Raw genomic sequence first — 19934 nt, 5'->3', positions numbered from 1 at the left:
TTTTACTGCTCACCTTCGGTTTGCATAAAAATTGCATAAAAGATTAACCAGTCCAAAGTTAAAATGTTGAACATCATATTGATGTCATGGTTGGACGTCAAAATTGTGGACCAAGTTTGGATATGTACAGAATTGGTCATAGACTTAAATACTCAATATAAACATTGAACGATGTCCAGTGTTTAGTAGAGGGAGTCTGACTGTATGTTGTTACTGGGAGGTGGAGTTGGGGAGTATGTGTAGCAATCACATACAAGAATATTAGCTGTCTCAGGTCCTCAGTTCTCCAGAGTAAAAGTGTACCTGGATCACAGAGCAGGTATTTTGTCCTTCTACAGCGTCTCTAAAACCATGACTCTCCTCCACAGAGTCCAGACCACATTCACTCAGCTGCTTTATGCTGGACTTTCTCGTTACAACGCTGGAGACACTGCTGAGTTCATTAAAATGAAACAGACCCTTTTCTATTTATTAAATATACTATTGTCTGTGTTTCAAAGAAACAGAAAACACTCTAATTCACGAAGCTTTCATAATGTTTTGAGCTTTGATCTATATTTTAATGTTAAATGTTAAATGATAAATTCTCTATCCAGGTTTCTCCAAAGTACCAGACTTTATGTCAGGACTTGATTTTTGTTAGACTGACCTGATGAGGGCAGTATTACGCCTTTGATACCTCCAGTTGAAATCGAAGAAGAATAGCGGAAATGACGCCACTGAGAGCTTGCATCGCGAGTTATATTTGAAGACTTTAATTTGGCGGTATCAGTTGTTGTCGCAATAATGTCTTCAGTCCAGTATCTGAGAGATGTTATCAAGGAGAGATTAACTGCAGCAGCAGAACAAATCTTCTCGGAGTTTGAAAAAACGATCCTCCGGTATGAGGAGGAGATCAGTCAGCTAAGACCGCTGGATATCAGACCCGGGATAAAGTCACACAATACAGGTATGTAAACTTGTGGAGGAATGGGGGTTGCGGGATCCTCGCGGGAACTCAACTCTGCTTAGATTTTACCATGTGCGCTTCACACTACCGTAACTTATCGACTATTTAAGCTAGAAAAAGAAATTACACGGTTACTGAAAGAAGAGAGGCTGAGTTTTACGGGGATATTTGGTGTATTACGGTAGCACAAACCGTTCGCAAGCTACTGCTGTCTGAAGAACCAAGATTCACTAACGTAATCCCTCGACCATTTGGGCAAGAGAGACATTTCAAACGGTTACTGAAAGACAAGAAGAAGAGCTTTACGAAACTTTACGGTGCATCATTAGAAAACACAAGCAGTGATGGTCCAATCACATGTAAGAATTGATGGCGCACGGAGAAGAGAGGCGGGTATGCAAAAGTGGCAACGCTCCAAAAAGGCCTCGAAATTTAAAAAACTGAGTGGCCTAGGCTCAAAAACCTTATTGTACATATTTAGTATAGTTCATGTTTAAAGTTGATGTTGTGTTACATTTTGTTCCTGTTGAATATCAGTTTCCACTTAACTATAAATCTGAAAAAAACAGAGTCCGTTTTTATTTTCACTTTAAACTGTTGTTTCATTGCCATAACAATACAATAATGTAAAATGAGTGCCAGATATTGAAAGCTGAGGTTGTTCTGAAAAGGGGGTAAAAGAATTCACTTTTAGTTTGATTTCTGGCCCATTTACAGCCAAAATGACCAAAAATTACCAGGCGGCCTAAATGATGCTTGGTCAATTGCTTTCATTATCATATTCAGGTCATGCTGCTGTTCATTTGTTTATGTTGTTTGTGTTTGCACATTTTGTGATGATCATGGGCGATCACTTTTAAAAAATTAGACCCCAGAAAAAATGGCCAGGAGTGAATGTTTCTGTGGCAACATCTGCAAGAACGCAAGAGGCCGTGAAACCATGAGCTTGGTTCTCAACTCCCTTTTAATTGTTTTTGATCTTTCTTATCATCACATTAGTTACTGATTTCTTGTGTCCCTTTGCTGAACACGAAGGACTTGATGATCAGCAGATCTTTGACCAGGAGAGAAGCTCCAGTCTCCACCAGCAGGACCCAGAGCCTCCACAGACTAAAGAGGTACAGGAGGAAATCTGCAGCAGTGAGGAAGGAAAGCAGCTTGAACTGAAGCAGGAGGCTGAAGACATTGATGTGTGGACCGGAGAACAGCTGGATTTGTTGTGTCAACCTGGAGTAGAGCGGACCACAACAGGTAGGTAAATGGACTGATTCTTATATAGCGCTTTTCTACTCTCCCGGAGTACTCAAAGCGCTCTATACAATATGCCACATTCACCCAATCACACCCATTCTCACAAGCACTTTATCTATACTCAGTGCTATCTAAGTACATTCACACACATTCATACTCCGATGGATGCATCGGAGATACGGCTGTGCGATATGGCCAAAATCTCATATCCCGATATAAGAATTCTATCGTCCCGATAACGATATAAATCACAAAAATTTTACATTTTCTGAAAATTCTGTGAATGTCGGGCAGCTCGACTTGCGTGAAGTGTTTCCAGCTGGGCATCATGTACCTGGAGTCGAGTGTTTTAACCGATGCATGAAACGATACATTTTTAGACATAAGTTGTAACGGCCGCCGTTTTCTTTGTGAGTATTTATTACACAGCGTGCTGCGGGGAAAAGCCTGTTCTAACGTTTGAGTCTAAAGTTTGTTTTAGCACCTGGCGGCTCTTTTTTGATTCTCATCCATAAACACTGCATACTCTTTCACGTGATTCAGTTTATTTTGAAAAGTCTCAACAGGATCTTGAGCTTTATTGTGAAAGGTTTATGTGGAAAATAAACAAGCGGACACGCGATATTTTTACCGTCGTTGTTGCTAACGACAATGCATAAAAACAGGCGCTTGTCCGTCTGTAGTGTGGTTATATTAAATATAAGAGAAAGAGAGAACTATAAGAAATTAATATAGCCACTACAGTGACCATCAAAACGATGAAAAAATATTGCTGTAAACAGTTTATTTTGCGACACCATGAAACAAACGATAGCGTAAAAAAGGAAACGATAGACGTTTTTATATCGTCATCCGATATATATCGTTATATCGAACAGCCCTAATCAGAGAGCAACTTGGGGTTAGGATCTTGCCCAAGGATACTTGACATGCAGACTGGAGGAGCCAAGGATCGACCCACCAACCTTCTGATCCGTAGGTGACTTGCTCTACCTCCTGAGCTACAGCCACCCTCTACAGTATGTTAAACTGTAATATGCAGATTTCATAATACAGAAATGAATAGTGGTGCAACGGATCAAAAATCTCACTGTTCGGATCGGATCACGGTTTTAAGTCACGAATCGGATCAGCAAAAAAAGAAAAAAGACAAAAAAGTAACATTTACTTATTCACTTATTGAAGTATTTTTTGCCTGTTTAAAAACATTCAACTCAAGACTCATTCCACGCAATTATTAAAAAAAAAAAAAAATGGTTCAATATAGGGCAGTACAGGGCTTTGTATCTACCACTCAGTTCAATTCAATTTTATTTATAAAGCGCCAAATCACAAAAACAGTCTCCTCAAGGCGCTTTATATTGTAAGGTAGACCCTACAATAATGCGTACCGCTCATTATATCCCACTCCGCTGTGATATAATGAGCTGTCACGGTCATGTAGCTTTCCGTGGCCCTGGAGGTCCACCCATTTGTAGTAGTTAGGGCAACAGAAGATGCCTGGGACAGTTCAGCCATAACTTTAAACTTTTCCTGCTCATACATCCTTGGAACAATCTTGCCACTAAAGTGGACGCGCAACGGGATATCATAGAGTGGCTCAAGCACGTTCATCATAGTTTAAACCCCTTGTTTTGCACAACGGAATACGGCCTCCCGTCTGCAGCTAAACACCCCAATAGCTTTTGTAATAACTTTAGCCCGGTCGGACTGGGCAGCAAAGGGCTGCTTAAATACCGCAAACTCCTCTGCTGCTCCACTTGGACCGCTAGCGCTGGCCATAACTATCGCTTGACAGACCCACCATGCGCACCATACACATACTTTTTTTTTTTCTTCTTCTTTTTCAAATCTTCCGATCGCGTGCTGAACCGTAGAGTGGGATCAGTTCGGATTACGGATCAGTGCTCTGCATACCCTCAAAATGACAGTGAGTTCACTGGTACTCAGATGGTCTTCAGAGTCACCAGCTCAAAATAGCGCAACTTTGGAATGTGGTGGAATTTGAGATTTGCATCACGGATTTGTTGGATGCTTGGTCAATAGCTTTCATTATCATATTCAGTTCATACTGCTTTTCATTTGTTGACTTTGTTTGTGCTGGATTTTTTGTGTAAACCTGGAGTAAAGCTGACCAGAATAGGTATGTAAAACTGTAATATACAGATTTCATAATACTGAAATGAATAAGACTCATATTAAAACATCAGGTGATGATATCAGAGTTAACTCCTCATGAAGAGAGCTCACAATGACACGTGGCGTGCATTACCACCTGGCATACTACCTCGCCTAAGACATGTTTTCTGTTAGCACTGTAAATAAAAGCTGGGTTTAAAATCTTCTGTTGTTTAATAAAAAACAAAAATTTCCTCCATATAGATTTAAGTCAAGTTGACCCAGAACTGTATGCAGAATGTAGAAAAATACCCACAAGGACCAAGTTGGAGTAGCGAGCTGTACGCCTCATAAATGATGACTTTCTGCATGTAAACAGAATTCTTTGCTGTTCACTGCATGAGAGAGAATATTTAAATATCGCTCACATATGAGTGACATGCTCACAGTGTAACTTTTTTCTTGTGTGTTGTGTCCGTCAAGACCTCCCACAGCAACATGATTGTAAGGAAAACTGTAGCCAGGAGAGGAACTCCAGTCTCAACCAGGAGGACCCAGATCTTCCAGAAACTAAAGAGGAACAAGAGGAAATCTCCCTCAATCAGGAAGAAGAGCAGCTTTCACTGAAGCCAAAAACCAAAGATGTCATCGTCTGGACCGGGCAGGAGCTGGGCATCATGTGGAACCCTGAAGTAAAGCTGCAAAGAATAGGTATGCAAAACTTTAATAGATCGACTCAGTTTTGTATTAAGAAATCTAACTCATGTTGGATCCTTATCAGACCTCAGAGGTATGTTATTGAGACACATGGAGAATCTAAGGTCCAACTGCAATAAGGAAACATGACGTAATATTCTAAGAGCCAAAATGTCTAGCCCTCACAGTGTCGCCCCTGTCAGGACTGTCCTTTGTTGGAAATAATTAAGTTGAGTACAAGAGAGAGGAAGACTCCCTACAATGAGTTGAAACATCAGCTTGTTATTTATTCCTGTATATACATTTTTGCCATTCATATTGTCACTTTGTTTGTCCCTCCAAATTGCAGTCAGGACTCCTTCGCCTGTGCTGCGCCCCTGATCCTGCAGGTGCACTTACAGTGAATATCAAATTTAATAACAGGAAATTAACTAGGCATGTAATACTTTTCTTTCTTTTTTGGCCACATTTTTCAAGTGACCTATATTTGACACCAGCATATAAAAAAAATAAAATAAAACTTTAAATTTTGTTTTTGGTGTGCCACCTCAATGTTTTCAGTAGCCCCTACATGGTCACCCATATGAAAAAATTCTGGAGCCGCCCCTGTACATTATGACTGAGTACATCCACTGAGCCTTTTGTGGATAACATAATTATCCCCATCAGGGCTGAACGATCAATTTAAAAATAAAATGTATCGATTTGAAACTAAGCTTTTAACAAACCACACAACACTATGATAGTTGTCCTTGTGCCATGTGTTTCTGGGTCTTTCTTTCTTCTTCTGTTGCTTTGGATTCCAGTACAAGACCTGTGTAGTGATGTTATTGGTGGACTTCCTGAGGGTGATGGACGATATATCCACGCATGCGCAGAGTTTTTGATGGGCGGAGCAATGTAATCATGCACAGACTGATTTGCACGTTTACAACACAGACTTAGTCCAAACATGGACAAAGTAATTTCCCCCTAAAAATTAGGGATGGCAGCATTAATGCGGCGTTAACACGGTCATCGCGATTAACGCGGTTAAAATTTTTAACTCGCTCAACCCATCTGGAGCACAAAATGAACAAACTTTGGACAAACTGCCCGAAATGCGTTGACAGGCCATCTTGGATACAACTTTTGTTTTTTCTATAGCAAGAGGGCCATGTGACACATCAAACTTATTGGTAATGTCACAAGAAAAACAATGGTGTGCTTGGTTTCAATGTAACTTTATTCTTTCATGAGTTATTTACAAGTTTCTCTTTGTTCACAGCCTTTGTTCAACGTAACTTCTGACCACTTATCAAATGTGTTCAATGTGCTGCCCATTGTGTTGGATTGTCAATGCAACAGTCTTCTCCCACTCTTCACACACTGATAGCAACACCGCAGGAGAAATGCCAGCACAGGCATCCAGTATCCGTAGTTTCAGGTGCTGCACATCTCGTATCTTCACACCATAGACAATTGCCTTCAGATGACCCCAAAGATAAAAGTCTAAGGGGGTCAGATCGGGAGACCTTGGGGGCCATTCAACTGGCCCACGACGACCAATCCACTTTCCAGGAAACTGTTCATCTAGGAATGCTCGGGCCTGGCACCCATAATGTAGTGGTGCACCATCTTGCTGGAAAAACTCAGGGAACGTGCCAGCTTAAGTGCATAAAGACGGAAACACATCATCATGTAGCAATTTCAAATATCCAGTGGCCTTGAGGTTTCCATTGATGAAGAATGGACCCACTATTGTTGTACCCCATATACCACACCAAACCATCACTTTTGTTGTTCCAACAGTCTTGGAGGGATCCATCCAATGTGGGTTAGTGTCAGACCAATAGCGGTGGTTTTGTTTGTTAACTTCACCATTCACATAAAAGTTTGCCTCATCACTGAACAAAATCTTCTGCGTGAACTGAGGGTCCTGTTCCAGTTTTTGTTTTGCCCATTCTGCAAATTCTGTGCGCCGATCTGGGTCATCCTCGTTGAGATGCTGCAGTAGCTGGAGTTTGTAAGGGTGCCATTTGTGAGTAGCTAATATCCGCCGAAGAAATGTTCGACTAATGCCACTCTCCAGTGACATGCGGCGAGTGCTACGCTGTGGGCTCTTGCTGAATGAAGCTAGGACAGCCACTGATGTTTCTTCATTAGTGACAGTTTTCTTGCGTCCACATTTTGGCAAATCCAACACTGAACCAGTTTCACGAAACTTAGCAAGCAGTTTGTTAACTGTAGCATGAGAGATAATAATAATAATAATGGATTGCATTTCTATAGCGCTTTTCTAGGCACCCAAAGCACTTTACAATTCCACTATTCATTCACACACTGGTGGAGGCAAACTACAGTTGTAGCCACAGCTGCCCTGGGGCAGACTGACAGAAGCGAGGCTGCCATATCGCGCCATCGGCCCCTCTGGCCAACACCAGTAGGCGGTAGGTGAAGTGTCTTGCCCAAGGACACAACGACCAGGACAGGAGGATCGAACCGGCAACCTTCCGGTTACAGATGAGCTTCCCAATCCCCTGAGCCACGATGGGTGGTCTCGTAGGGTGTCTTGCATTGAAATCTGCTGCAATGACCCGGTTACTGCGTTCACCAGATATCAACACAATTTCGATCCGCTCCTCACGTGTTAACCTCTCCGACATGTCAATGGCTGTGAACAAAGAGAAACTTGTAAAGTTACGTTGAAACCAAGCACACCATTGTTTTTCTTGTGACATTACCAATAAGTTTGATGTGTCACATGGCCCTCTTCCTATTGGGGAAAAAAAAACAAAAGTTGTATCCAAGATGGCCGACTTCTAAATGGCCACCATGGTCACCACCCATCTTGAGGAGTTTGCCCCCTCACATATACTAATGTGCCACAAACAGGACTTTAATATCACCAAGCATTCCCATTTTATTACGGTGTATCCATATAAATGGCCCACCCTGTATATATGCCATGGCTATTCTATTAAGAAGTTAGTTGGGCCAGATTTTCAAACCGAGGAATTTATCTGGGCCACATATTTTTTTGCAACCAGTAAGCAGCAGATCATGATCAATTTCAAACCCACACAACTGTATTGAAAAACAAGTAAATTTTTTTATTCCTTTTTCCCCCGTAAATCTGGTGACCTCTCACAAATGCACACCAAAAGGTCCATTTTAAAAAAAGGGAGCTATAACTAAACTATTTTTTTGCACATTTGAAATAATAATTTAAAAAAAACCCCATTTTGATAATTCCCTTTCAAATTAAAATAAGTATTTTGCTGACCACTCACTTTTCCTGCCAGGGATGGAGCCCCGTCCGTCACAAGTATACAGACACGCTTCATATCCAAACCATTTTCCTCAAAAAGAGCTGAAATCTTCTCAAACATTATTTCGCCAGCTGTGTGTCCCTCTAACGGTAGTAAGCCGAGCAATTTCCCATCCAAAAAACGGACATATACGTACAACTGTGCATTATCAGTTCTGTCTGTGAACCCATCTCCTGCTATAGACATTACATCAGTTTTCCTCAGGTCATCTAACAGCATTTCAAACTCGTCTGACGCCAGAACTTCAACTCTACGAATATTTGAACTGTCTGACAGGGGCACGTTTTTAATAGCAGATGTCACACTTACTTTAATTTTTTCGTCACTTATCACCGCATCCACCACGGCCAGCATGCAGTATTTAACTGTTTCAGAATCTGTGAAAGGCCTTTTCTTCTTTGCCAAGAAGCGAACACGAAGGGAAGCTGCTGCAGCTCTCTCTTGGGCTGTACAGGACCCTCACCATGGTAGTCCAACTCCGGTTGTAAGATTATTAAACTCGCAATTAAACTGTACTTTTGCAGCCCTCTCCTGAGATCTGGAAGGTTTGTGTAGAAAGTCTGGTGTTTGTCATTGTGGTGCCTTCGTAAGTACCGCAACACACTCACTGCAAATTAAACACATAGGTTTGGCATTTGGATTAAGCAGTAAAATGAATAAGTATTTGTCAGTCCAGGCAGGGTTAAACCGACGGTTTTCATTGTCAATTTTACGCTTTTGGACTGAGAAAGACCTGCTGTTGTCGCATCATATATTACGATGATAGTTTAATATGTTTACATCACGGTGCATTGTGGGTTAAATATTGCTAGGCTACTAGGAGTGTTGCATTCACAGTCTACACTACGCTGTAGGAATTATTATTATTTATTTTTTTTTAAATTAATTAATTTTTAGCGTTTTCTCTGCGTTTCTGCCAGGACCACAGGCAGGGCCACTCGCAGGTTGCTTCTGGGCCCCATGTGGCCCGCGGGACGCCATTTGAATAGGCTTGATATATGCGTTCAGTCACCCCAACCCTAATAGTTAGGAAGGATTTTCTGTGGCGGTCAGTTCTGCATTTGCTTGTGTGCAGTCAAATGACATTATTAAAGAAAAGTGTCCCATATCCTATTTAATCAACTCCTACTATGATTTGTGGATAAATAATTCTTTAGCTTGTGTAACACAACCTTTTTCACTCATTTCCAATCGGTTTTATTTATATAGGGAAATAATCCCAACAACAGTGTCCTGAAGGGGCTATATACTGTAAGGTAAAGACTCTACAACATTAGAAAGAAACCACAACAATCACACAACACCCTGTATTACGTTTCCCTAAAAGGTCCGGGGGATGAGGGAAAGTAACAAAAAGTGTCCGGGATGAAAAAAGGAGGTGGGGAGGCAAACTGGTTAAATTGAAGAGTTTTATTAATGTTTCTACTAATAATTAAACTAAAAGGGCTGGAAAAGCCACTATCACATTTATAAGACAACAAAACCCTGCAGTCATTAAACAGAAATGTCAGAGTAATATTTATGAGAATCTCACAGTTTTTGTTATAGCTGAATTTTTGTGTTGTTTTGAGATCGCCCTTGATGTATGATTATCTTTTTATTTACATAAATTAGATTTCCACCATTAAATGATGCAAAAAGTGAAGTGTTTGAGTTTAAAGTTTCCACCTCATCGATTTTCATTTTAGTTTTTTCAGTCACTTTAAAGAATTCCAGGTTTCCCTTGCAGCATGGAATGGAAAAAAAAAAATTTAAACACATTCCGGTTTAGGATAAATATAGTTAAATATTTATATTCTTTTTTCTGAACTATACGATTCCAAACTTAAATCGATCACAGAAGAAGAGTGTTTTTCATAGAGTTTGTAAATGAGCAGCCAAAATGGTTTCACTGAGTCAGCAAAACAGCTTCTCCCCCAACATGCCTTTTATTGGCATATCTGAGCGACATGCTTACCAAGGTTACCTTGTAATTTCTCAAATATATGTTGTGTTTTTTTATCTGTCCCTTCAGATTTTCCACAACGTGACTGTAAAGAACAGGAGGATCCTTTGCAGATTAAAGGGGAACAGGAGGAACTCTGTACCACTGAAGAGGGAAAACCGTTTGTACGAAAGCAAGAGACTCAAACCTTTCCTGCTCGTAAAGAAAGTGACCACAGTGAACCAGACCTAAGCAGTGACCAGCTCCTTTCTCACAACTATCCTGACACAGATCAGGACGAAAGCAAGGATGATAACTCAGACAGAAATAAGTCTGAGCAAATCGTATCAGGCCTGTCAGTTCAAAATTCCAAGACAGTACATTTATGTGGCACCTGTGGAAAAAAATTTAATACTACAAAAAACTTGAATCGACATATGAAAATTCACACAGGTGAGAAGCCACATTCTTGTAGCACCTGTGGGAAAAGATTTCGTCGGAAGTCGCACTTGACTAGACACATGCAAATTCACACAGGTGAGAAGTCACATTCCTGTAGCACCTGTGGGAAAAGATTTAATCGGAAGGAACATTTGAAAATGCACCTGGAATGTCATGCAGGTGAAAAACGATATTCCTGTAGCACTTGTGGGAAAAGATATAATGTAAAATCAAGTTTGAAAACCCACATAAGAATTCACACAGGTGAGAAGCCACATTATTGTACCACTTGTGGGAAAAGCTTTGGTCAGAAGGGGCAGTTGAATAGTCACATGCGAATTCACACAAGTGAGAAGCCATATTTTTGTAGCATATGTGGGGAAAGATTTAATATAGTAACAAATCTGAAAATACACATGCAAGTTCACAAAGGTGAGAAGCCACACTCTTGTAGCACCTGTGGGAAAAGATTTAGTCGTAAGTCACACCTGACTAGACACATACAAATTCACACAGGTGAGAAACCACATTATTGTACCACTTGTGGGAAAAGCTTTGGTCAGAAGGGGCAGTTGAATAGTCACATGCAAATTCACACAAGTGCGAAGCCATATTCTTGTAGTATATGTGGGGAAAGATTTGATGTAGTAACAAATCTGAAAATGCACATGCAAATTCACAAAGGTGAGAAGCCGCACTCTTGTAGCACTTGTGGGAAAACATTTAGTCGGAAGTCACACCTGACTAGACACATACAAATTCACACAGGTGAGAAGTCGCATTCTTGTAGCACCTGTGGGAAACGATTTAATCGGAAGGAAAATTTGAAAATGCACATGGAATATCATACAGGTGAGAAACGATTTTCCTGTACCACTTCTAGGAAAAGATTTACTCTAAAAACATATTTAAATGAACATGCAAGAATTCACACAGGTGAGAAGCCGCATTCTTGTAGCACCTGTGGGAAAAGATTTACTCTAAAAGCATATTTAAATGAACACATGAGAATTCACACAGGTGAGAAGCCGCATTCTTGTGACACCTGTGGGAAAAGCTTTACTCAGAAGGGGCAGTTGAATAGACATGTGCGAATTCACACAGGTGAGAAACCACATTGTTGTAGCACCTGTGGGAAAAAATTTTGTTCTTCAGTACAGTTGAAAATGCATATAGGAAACCATGCTACATGCTAAGTTTCATTGTTAGAAAATTTTGACGGTAAAACACAAAGTGTTTGGATCCTTGGAAACTCAGCATCTGACAAAACTTCATTTTCAAAAGGTTTTCAGAAGCTCAATTTCTATGTTTACTTGTCGACACCCCCCCCCCCCCCCCCCCAAAAACAGTTTGTCTTGCAACAATCAAAGGTGTGCACCTTTATCACTGTTTTTTTTTTTTTTTTTTTTTTTTTTAAACTTGTTTTGTTGTTTGTGGGCTTTGTCTTGGCTAAAGTCTGTCTTTGGTATGGCCTTGACAGTGCTTGAGATATTTTTTGTCTCTTGATGTAAAAGAATTTCTCAGAAATAGAAAACACTAGAAAATATCTGTTTAAAAAAAATGCCTGTGTACATGGAGGATATAGGAGGGATAGGAGTGACAAAATGAACTGATTAAATACACCATTAAATAATTAAATTCAATGTGTCAATAATCAGGGGGTTGGGGTAAACGCTGTTCGAGTCAAAACCATTGCTTTGGCCGGGTTGCCATTCTTTTTTTTCTGGGCGTTTCGCCACACCAACAACTGGCATGTGGAAACTAACTGAACTGTATTTTGAAATACCCTGTTTGTGTGTCACTAAATACACTTTTAATATTTTTTTTAGCCGAGAATGTAGTGGTTTAATCTTCAGATATACGGCTGGTTTGTCAAGATAGAGCCAGTTTGCAAAAGTTCTTCAATGATTTTGGAGATGTCTGCCCAGCCCAGTCTCACGGCAAAGCCTGTGATAGACCCGCTCGCCTTGCAAGCGCATAAAGCATAAACTCTATTAAAAGAGATAACATTGGTGTTTCTGTCATGTAGTAACTGTTAGGTTTAACTGCACCAGGCTTGTTAGACACTATGAAACACATACAGACTTCAAGATGTTTGATGATGTAGTATCTTTATTTTGAATATTAATCATGAGGGTAAACAGGCAGTCCAGGTGCTGCCTCAGTCTAACGACGCCCATTTAAAACACATTCCTCCATCACGTCCCCGTTTTAAACACTTAAAACTTGCTGTAAATAAAAGACTGAGTGAAAATGTGGTGCTTCCAGTTGATTTTAAACAGAAAAGATCAAACCTGCTCTGACAGTTTAAGTTTGTATTCTGTCAGCTGCAGACTCGCTGCTGTTTAAAAGTTTGAGAACAAAGATTAGATATAAAACAAACGTCAAACATAGACTCAGTCTACGTACACATTTGATATGAGGTCAGCACTTACAGTGTCTGTCCTGTTTTTAAGATCATATATGTAAAATAGTTGTCTGACCAGCGTCGATCCAGCTGCTCAGTCTGTGGTTACCATGGTTACTGCATAAGATGCTGTGAATTAAACAGCTGGCACTGCGGTAACTTACGACATGAATGTTTGTTTTTCATTGCAAAAGAACTGTATGACTTGGTTAACTGAAGTTAACTTGGATAAATTATAGTTTAGGAGTATCAACAATAATGCCCACGTGAGCTGTGTGACTGTAAACCAATATACTGAAGTAAATAGGCTATTACTGAAATACACGTGCTATATGATAAATTAATATATAACTGTGGAGGTGCTATTAACATGTTTAGTTATAAAGGACACCTTCTTGCCTTTAGTCTCATTCTTGAGCATTATTAGTTCTAACATCCAGGTGTCTGCATGTTTCATAGTTTCTAACAAGCCTTTTACAGTTGAACGCAATATCACTGTAACACCAGCATAAAAAAAAAATAACACCTCACATAAATCATGTTTTTAATGTTAGTTTTAACTCAAAATTCACTGTAAAAAAATCCAACACATATGAACACCAGATAATAAAGAAAAGCAAATGGTTCAGTCTAACATGTGCTCCACTGAGACATTAAACTTCAGTAACACTATGCAGTTATGAAACTTAACTTTAATCTGAGCCAAACCGATTTGCTCAGTTGTAAATACAGTTTTTCCTCTGTCGCTTTGGTCATTTTCACACATCACTATTAACATTTGCACAGCAGTTACTGTATTTCTCAAAACAATTGGTGCAAACTACAAAACCTAGTGGATAACCTGCAAAAGCAGGTCACTTGCTCAAAATCGATAATCTATTCCTCAAAAGCAAGTATTGATGTTAGTGAAAGTGCCAGTGTCATCAAAATGAGAAGTCGTGACACCATCTTTATGAACAAGATAGTCAAACGACTTTGTCATGTTTTCATTATGACAGTGTACAGTATTCTTTGTGTTTTCCGATGCAAAAAAAGATCAGCACTTTGTGACACTACCTGAAAATGCTCAAGACAGCACTATTCACTTTTTGTACAGCCATGTACAGTAAGATCTACAGTAAAGTTAAACATTCCTGTAGTTAGGGAAGTGAGTACAAGACACTGATTACGTGTGTTTCACATTTTTGTGTAGGATGTTTGTAATTCTACAACATTTTGCAAAAGAAAAATACTCTACAGTTACTTATTTAGAGTAAACATAAGAAAGACCCTTTTGGTAGAGCTGTGCACAAATGTGAACAATATAACATTACATATTGTAACTGAACAATGTAAATCATTCTGGCACATCCAGACGTTCCTGTCTGTCTGGCCACATATTTTCATCTACATCACAACGGATATTATCCCTTGCAATGCAGCGAGGAAAGTATCTCCTGGAGTGGCGAATCCACCCTCTGCATGACTCTGCTGTGATGTCGTCACATGCTGCATCCATGGCTGCTAGCAGGGCCATTTGCGCATGTGAATGCCGGTCATAAACCTTCCACCTCCAGGCAGAAAAAAACTCCTCTATCGGATTAAGTAATGTGCTGCAAACCACTGTCTGACCAGATGTGAGTGGTGAAAACAGACATTATCCCACACAACAACATACTTGTTGAGTTGGCCTCCACCCCTCTCATTCTCAGGCACTATGTCCCTGTAAAGAGTGTCTAAAACAGTTGTGTATTGTATAGACCAAGAAGGAGAACATGAGTGAGGATGCCATTGTCTGAGATTGCTGCACACATTGTAACATTCCCTCCGTGCCGGCCTGGGACATCAGTGGTTGCTCTCTTTCCAATGCGATTTCTTCCACGCCTTCTGCCTTTGGTTCCCTGGCTTCCAGCTCCAGTACACGCTTTAGAGAGAGAGAGAAAAATGTAACAACTTTTCCTGTGTAACATAATGCATTTTGTAAGTTCTGTGAGTGTATATATACAGAATTGCTAGTCTATTGCATGAAGCTACACAAAGTAAAACAGTTTAAAGTGCTGAACATTAGAGTATACATAGAAGACGATTTTTACCTGTACATACTGGTGACGGTTCTCCTTCACTCTTTCACTGTTCTGTTCAAATGGCACTTTGTACAATTGTTTCATGTGCATTTCTTTTGAGAAATGCTTGAGCACTGTCAATTGTTGCAGTTAACACAAATCCAATATTGCCAAATACACCGTTATCCTCTATGACAGCGCTTTGAATTTCTTTCTTTATTGCATTGTTTGCAATCACCATTGCACAAATGGCTTCCTCTTGCTGCGGGGTAAAAAGGAGCCCTCTTCCACCTCTGTGAGGTTGTCTTTCAATCCTTTGTGGTGCAGATTACAGTAAAATTACAGTAATGTACACTAAAAATGAGATATTATGACATGTTGGATTACTGTCCAATACTATACATACGTGTTCTCCCTACGAAATGTTTGAATGATTGAATTCACAGTGGTTCTTCCAACATTTGGTTACACCCTCCGACCAGCCTCATCCATTGTGAGGCCGTGATTGACAACATGGTCAACAAGTGTTGCCCTAATTTTATTAGGAATCTGCCTGTATTTGGTGTCTTCTCCCTCTTCCCCTGTTTTGTCCCCCTTGACCTTCCATTTCTGTGTCACAGAATTGTAGAAATGGTACGCACTATGTCCTGCTCGGTTCATATATGCTTGCCAATTGAGAGTTCATGGGATTGATCCATGAGTGATTGTGAACAAGTGGCTTGTCATTGGTTACATCTAATACTACACACACCTCATCAGTGAAAGCTGAAGTTCACCTGAAAGAAATTGTTCAATTTAGGAGACATTTTCAGAAAAAAATAATAACAAAAGATATAAAATTTGCTTGACAGAATTTGATAACCAATTCAACAATTTTGTATGTAATGACTCAAGCAATGAAATGAAAACTATTAGTTTTATTGGGAATGACTATTCAGCATCCAAAAGTATAGTTCATTTTGACTGACATGACATAAGCAAATGATAATGTGATAAAACGGTAGAGAATTGTATGAAAGCAACCAATACATGTCCAAGAGCATTTGCAATTTGTTCAGAGGAAGGAGAAACTATGATGTGCACAAATGACTAAATGTGGAGTAGAGCAGGGCGATATGACCAAAAATATTTATCACGATATACATTTGAAAATTTGCGATAACGATATAACTGACGATATAATTGACACTAGACAAAATACTTTACAACTCCACAACTTTGATGGTGTTTTTTGCACTAATAATGTATTTTCACTTAAACAAGCAGCTGTTTTTTATGTGCATTAAAGTTATATAAAAATGTAACAGTGCAAATTCCTCGCTGACAGTTTAACCAAAAGGCATTTCCAGTAGAAATTGGCCGACATATCCTCAGCATAACCATGTATAATATCCACAAAACTTAAAAAGAGGTTATACACACACAATACGGTAATATTATGTTGAAGCACAGTACGTATCACTTCGCGAGGCTCCTGCCTGCGATAGCCGTAATGCTCCGACAATCCATCAAGCGGTGCGGCTTCGTAGCTTAGCAAAGTCGTACTAAAACATTTGACAGATTTTCGAGCGCCGTGTACCACATAAAATCGTTTCGAGGTCAGTATACACAACCAGAATTCATACATAAGGCACACGGGATTATAAGGGGCACTGTCGATTTTCAGAAAAATCAAAGGATTGATTTTAAGTGTGCCGTATTTTCCAAACAACACGGTAATAACGACGGCCCGCTAGCATGCTCTACCAAAAATAGTGCTTTGTTGTGTATCTGACGGACGAAAGCTAAACCAGTTCCACACCACTGAAGTTGCAGCATTTTTACAAACCAGTTCTGGTTCATCCGTTTCATTTAACGATCCACTTTCGCTCTTCTCATTCTGCGTCGCCGCCATGTGCGTATGTAAACATAGGCACTGCGCATGCACGTTTTACCCACATTCTATCGCGATATTTCATTTTCCTATCGTTGCCCAAAATTACACCGGTATTACCGTGAATGGTATGATATAGCCCAGCCCTAATGTGGAGGTTGCACTAATGGTTTTGAGAATTTTCATTGTGATCTGAGAAAAGCACCAAAGCAACAGAGACAAACTGTAAAACAGTGAAGTAAACGTGACCCGACAGACAGAACCTGAGTGAATTAAATCCAGTGTTTAACCACTGAGAGCTAAAACTCAGCGGAGGTTTTAAAGCTGAGTGCTGCTGACCGGATATCAGCCACTGATAAATTGCTCTGTTTTTTTCTATGTGTCTATCTCCTTCTTTTAAATCTCGTTTGTCAGTCACTCTGAGGAAAACACAAGCTCGAGCAGCTCTGCACTCAGGACATTTACTTATTTTGTGTACAATATTGCACCGATATTATGTTATATCGAGCAAGCAGTTGCTCATGCTTAACTGTGACCATCACCAGGTAACATGGGCGTGTTTCTTGAATTAGCAGCAGGTCTTAAACAGCTGACAGGTGAGGTGATGTATGCAGGTAAACTGAGGGTCCGGCGAGGTAGAGCTGTTTGGTGGTGTGTTGAGGAAAATGTCGGTTCGTTATTTATGTTACAGAAACAAAGAGATGCGAGAAAGGCAGAATTTTAATTAAAACAATTTCATTGCTCTCTGAAGATAATATTGATGCATGTATGCATTTGTAGGAACTGGAGAGGATGGAGACCTTTTTTCCTGAGGTCTTTAATCTTATTAAACCACATGATGACACACTAACAGCAAGAGATGACCATTCAGTGAAAATGAGAATCAGCGGATGCAACATCTGGAACACCGAAAGTGGAATATGTAAACAAATGTAACTGGTTAACGTAAAAAACAGTTAACCTGGAACACCGAGGCTGTGAGCTCGGTACACTCTGTCTGCGGACTGTTAGTGGAGCCAGCGACATCTCTGAAAACATCGGAGCACTTTTAATAATGTTTTAGCCGCGAATGTAGTGGCGTAATCTTCACATCTGGTCAGCTTGTCAATATAGAACGTTTGCAAAAGTGTAGTTGGTGACAGAAAAAATGGGGTATTTTAAAACTTTATACAGTTTAGAGCGCCACCACCACTGCTTGTGATTTGAAATGCATTCTGGGATACCTGTTTGCCCCAAGTCCACAATACCACCATTTCATTGCAGTCGATTATCTAAGGTCGACCTGTGTTGACAAGTTGCATGGCAGCATTAAACCCGCCCCCTGAATTTGATGGGCGAGGCTGACAGATAAAATGAATTCCTGAAGACAGCCGCAGGTTCAGGAATGCCAAAATTAATTCAATTACTATATCATTAAATAATAAATTAAATGCGTCAATAATTAAATAAAATTTGAAAATAAATAAATTATTTATTAAACAATTTTAATCAAATGAATGGGCATTTAATTAATTATTTAGATATTTATTTAATTTATTAATTCCAATTTTAATTAATTACTGAAACATTTAATTAATTATTTAATGGTTCATTTAATTAAGTCGTTTTGTCACTACTTGCCCTGCATATGGATGTAGCCTTTAATTTTTTCTCTGAAGAAAACTCTTTTTTTTTAATGACATTTATACACTGGATTGTTGTATATGGAAGGGGAATTTATAGGGAATGACACTGTTGATCCAGTTACTCGAATTGTTTGTGACCCATATACTTATGTCAGTTAGTATCTATGTTTATATCGTACTTTTATGTGAGCACCTGTTGATACCCAGCTGTTGTTTTGAGCTTTAATAATTTGGATCTAAAAAAAATGTGTAACTTTGACAGTGCTGTTTTCCATTTTGACAAGTTTGTGGCATGTGGTTGGTAGAAACTGGACAAAGATGCACCTGGTAATTATTTTATCTTATATGGGTCATTTTGAAGGTCCAAACTGTCCAAAGTTGTAGAATAGCCTAATTACGGAAACTTATACCTTACATTTGGTAGTGCAAATTGTTGTAAAGGAATAAAAATCTGAAGTAGTATTAACTGCTTCTCACTGTAAAGCTGTCATAACAGCCATTATTCCTGACCCTATGCGCTGACCTCAGTCAAAACCTGTCAAAATAAACTATAAAGATAATGGCTGAAGAGGTCATTGGAAGAAATCCCAGAAAGTTATGCAAGACAAGTGTTGATTATCATAGAGGAAGCAAAGTTTTTAAGAAAAGTTTGATTTGGACATAATTAAGGAAATAAATCTTTGGATAATTATATAACAAAGGAGGAGGAGCTGGTGATTCTTCAGAAGTGCCCCGGGAGTCTTCGTCTTTATTTATCTTTGTTGGCTTTTGGCCTGCATATGTTCAATAAATGCTTATGCTTATGTTCAATAAAACTGTCGGCAACAAACCTTACTCATCTACTGAATATTTTGTGTTTGGGTTTAAATTGTGTTCCAAAAGCCTGAATCAACATCTTTCCGCCCTAACGAAATTCTGCAGAGCCTTTAAATTTTATGACCCCACAATCCTGCCGCTCTTTGAAAAGCAAACAGTACTTCCAAACGAGCTGTTAAACAGGGCTTTGTGTGATCTGCCTTTTGGTGAAGCAACTGGCCAAAAAGATTCAACACATTCAGGGGGCTTCATCATACTGACTTCCTTGATTCTTGTCCTCGGTTTCCAGGTCCTCCACCGCTTAGTTACCTATAACCGCTCAGTTACCCACAGAGTGTCCAGCAGCTGTCTGCAGCTGCACCCGTTGAGCCAATATTCTGTGACACAGTTTCTCCGGCACCTGAGCCCTTCTACAGGGAGTTGATTCGCTGCGGGGGATTCCTGCTTTAATGCCTGCTGATTTTTGGCTGCTCACCACATT

The 19934-nt window shown here is 39.7% G+C and overlaps 2 protein-coding genes across 3 annotated transcripts in view; one reads left to right on the top strand and one right to left on the bottom strand.

Annotated features, from left to right (window-relative positions):
• Positions 1–19934, bottom strand: part of LOC109195563 (tripartite motif-containing protein 16) — a 1176058-nt gene that overhangs the window by 549314 nt on the left and 606810 nt on the right. The gene's annotated exons all lie outside the window — the stretch shown is intronic.
• On the top strand, positions 673–12333 carry LOC100694456 (zinc finger protein 260). Of its 2 annotated transcripts, none has more exons than XM_005463043.4 (4): positions 673–949; positions 1985–2200; positions 4802–5029; positions 10340–12333. In XM_005463043.4, the coding sequence occupies exons 1-4, from the start codon at positions 787–789 to the stop codon at positions 11884–11886; spliced, it is 2154 nt and encodes a 717-aa protein (XP_005463100.1). In that variant the 5' UTR covers positions 673–786; the 3' UTR covers positions 11887–12333. The 2 variants fall into 2 exon arrangements, with proteins under 2 accessions (XP_005463100.1, XP_013121444.1); XM_013265990.3 differs by lacking the exon at positions 10340–12333 and adding an exon at positions 5364–5528 and having other exon boundaries at positions 696–949.

The sequence above is a fragment of the Oreochromis niloticus genome, linkage group LG18 (genome assembly GCF_001858045.2).
Source record: "Oreochromis niloticus isolate F11D_XX linkage group LG18, O_niloticus_UMD_NMBU, whole genome shotgun sequence".
In the NCBI taxonomy this organism is placed as follows: Eukaryota; Metazoa; Chordata; class Actinopteri; order Cichliformes; family Cichlidae; genus Oreochromis; species Oreochromis niloticus.
This window is presented reverse-complemented; position numbering and strand designations above follow the sequence as displayed.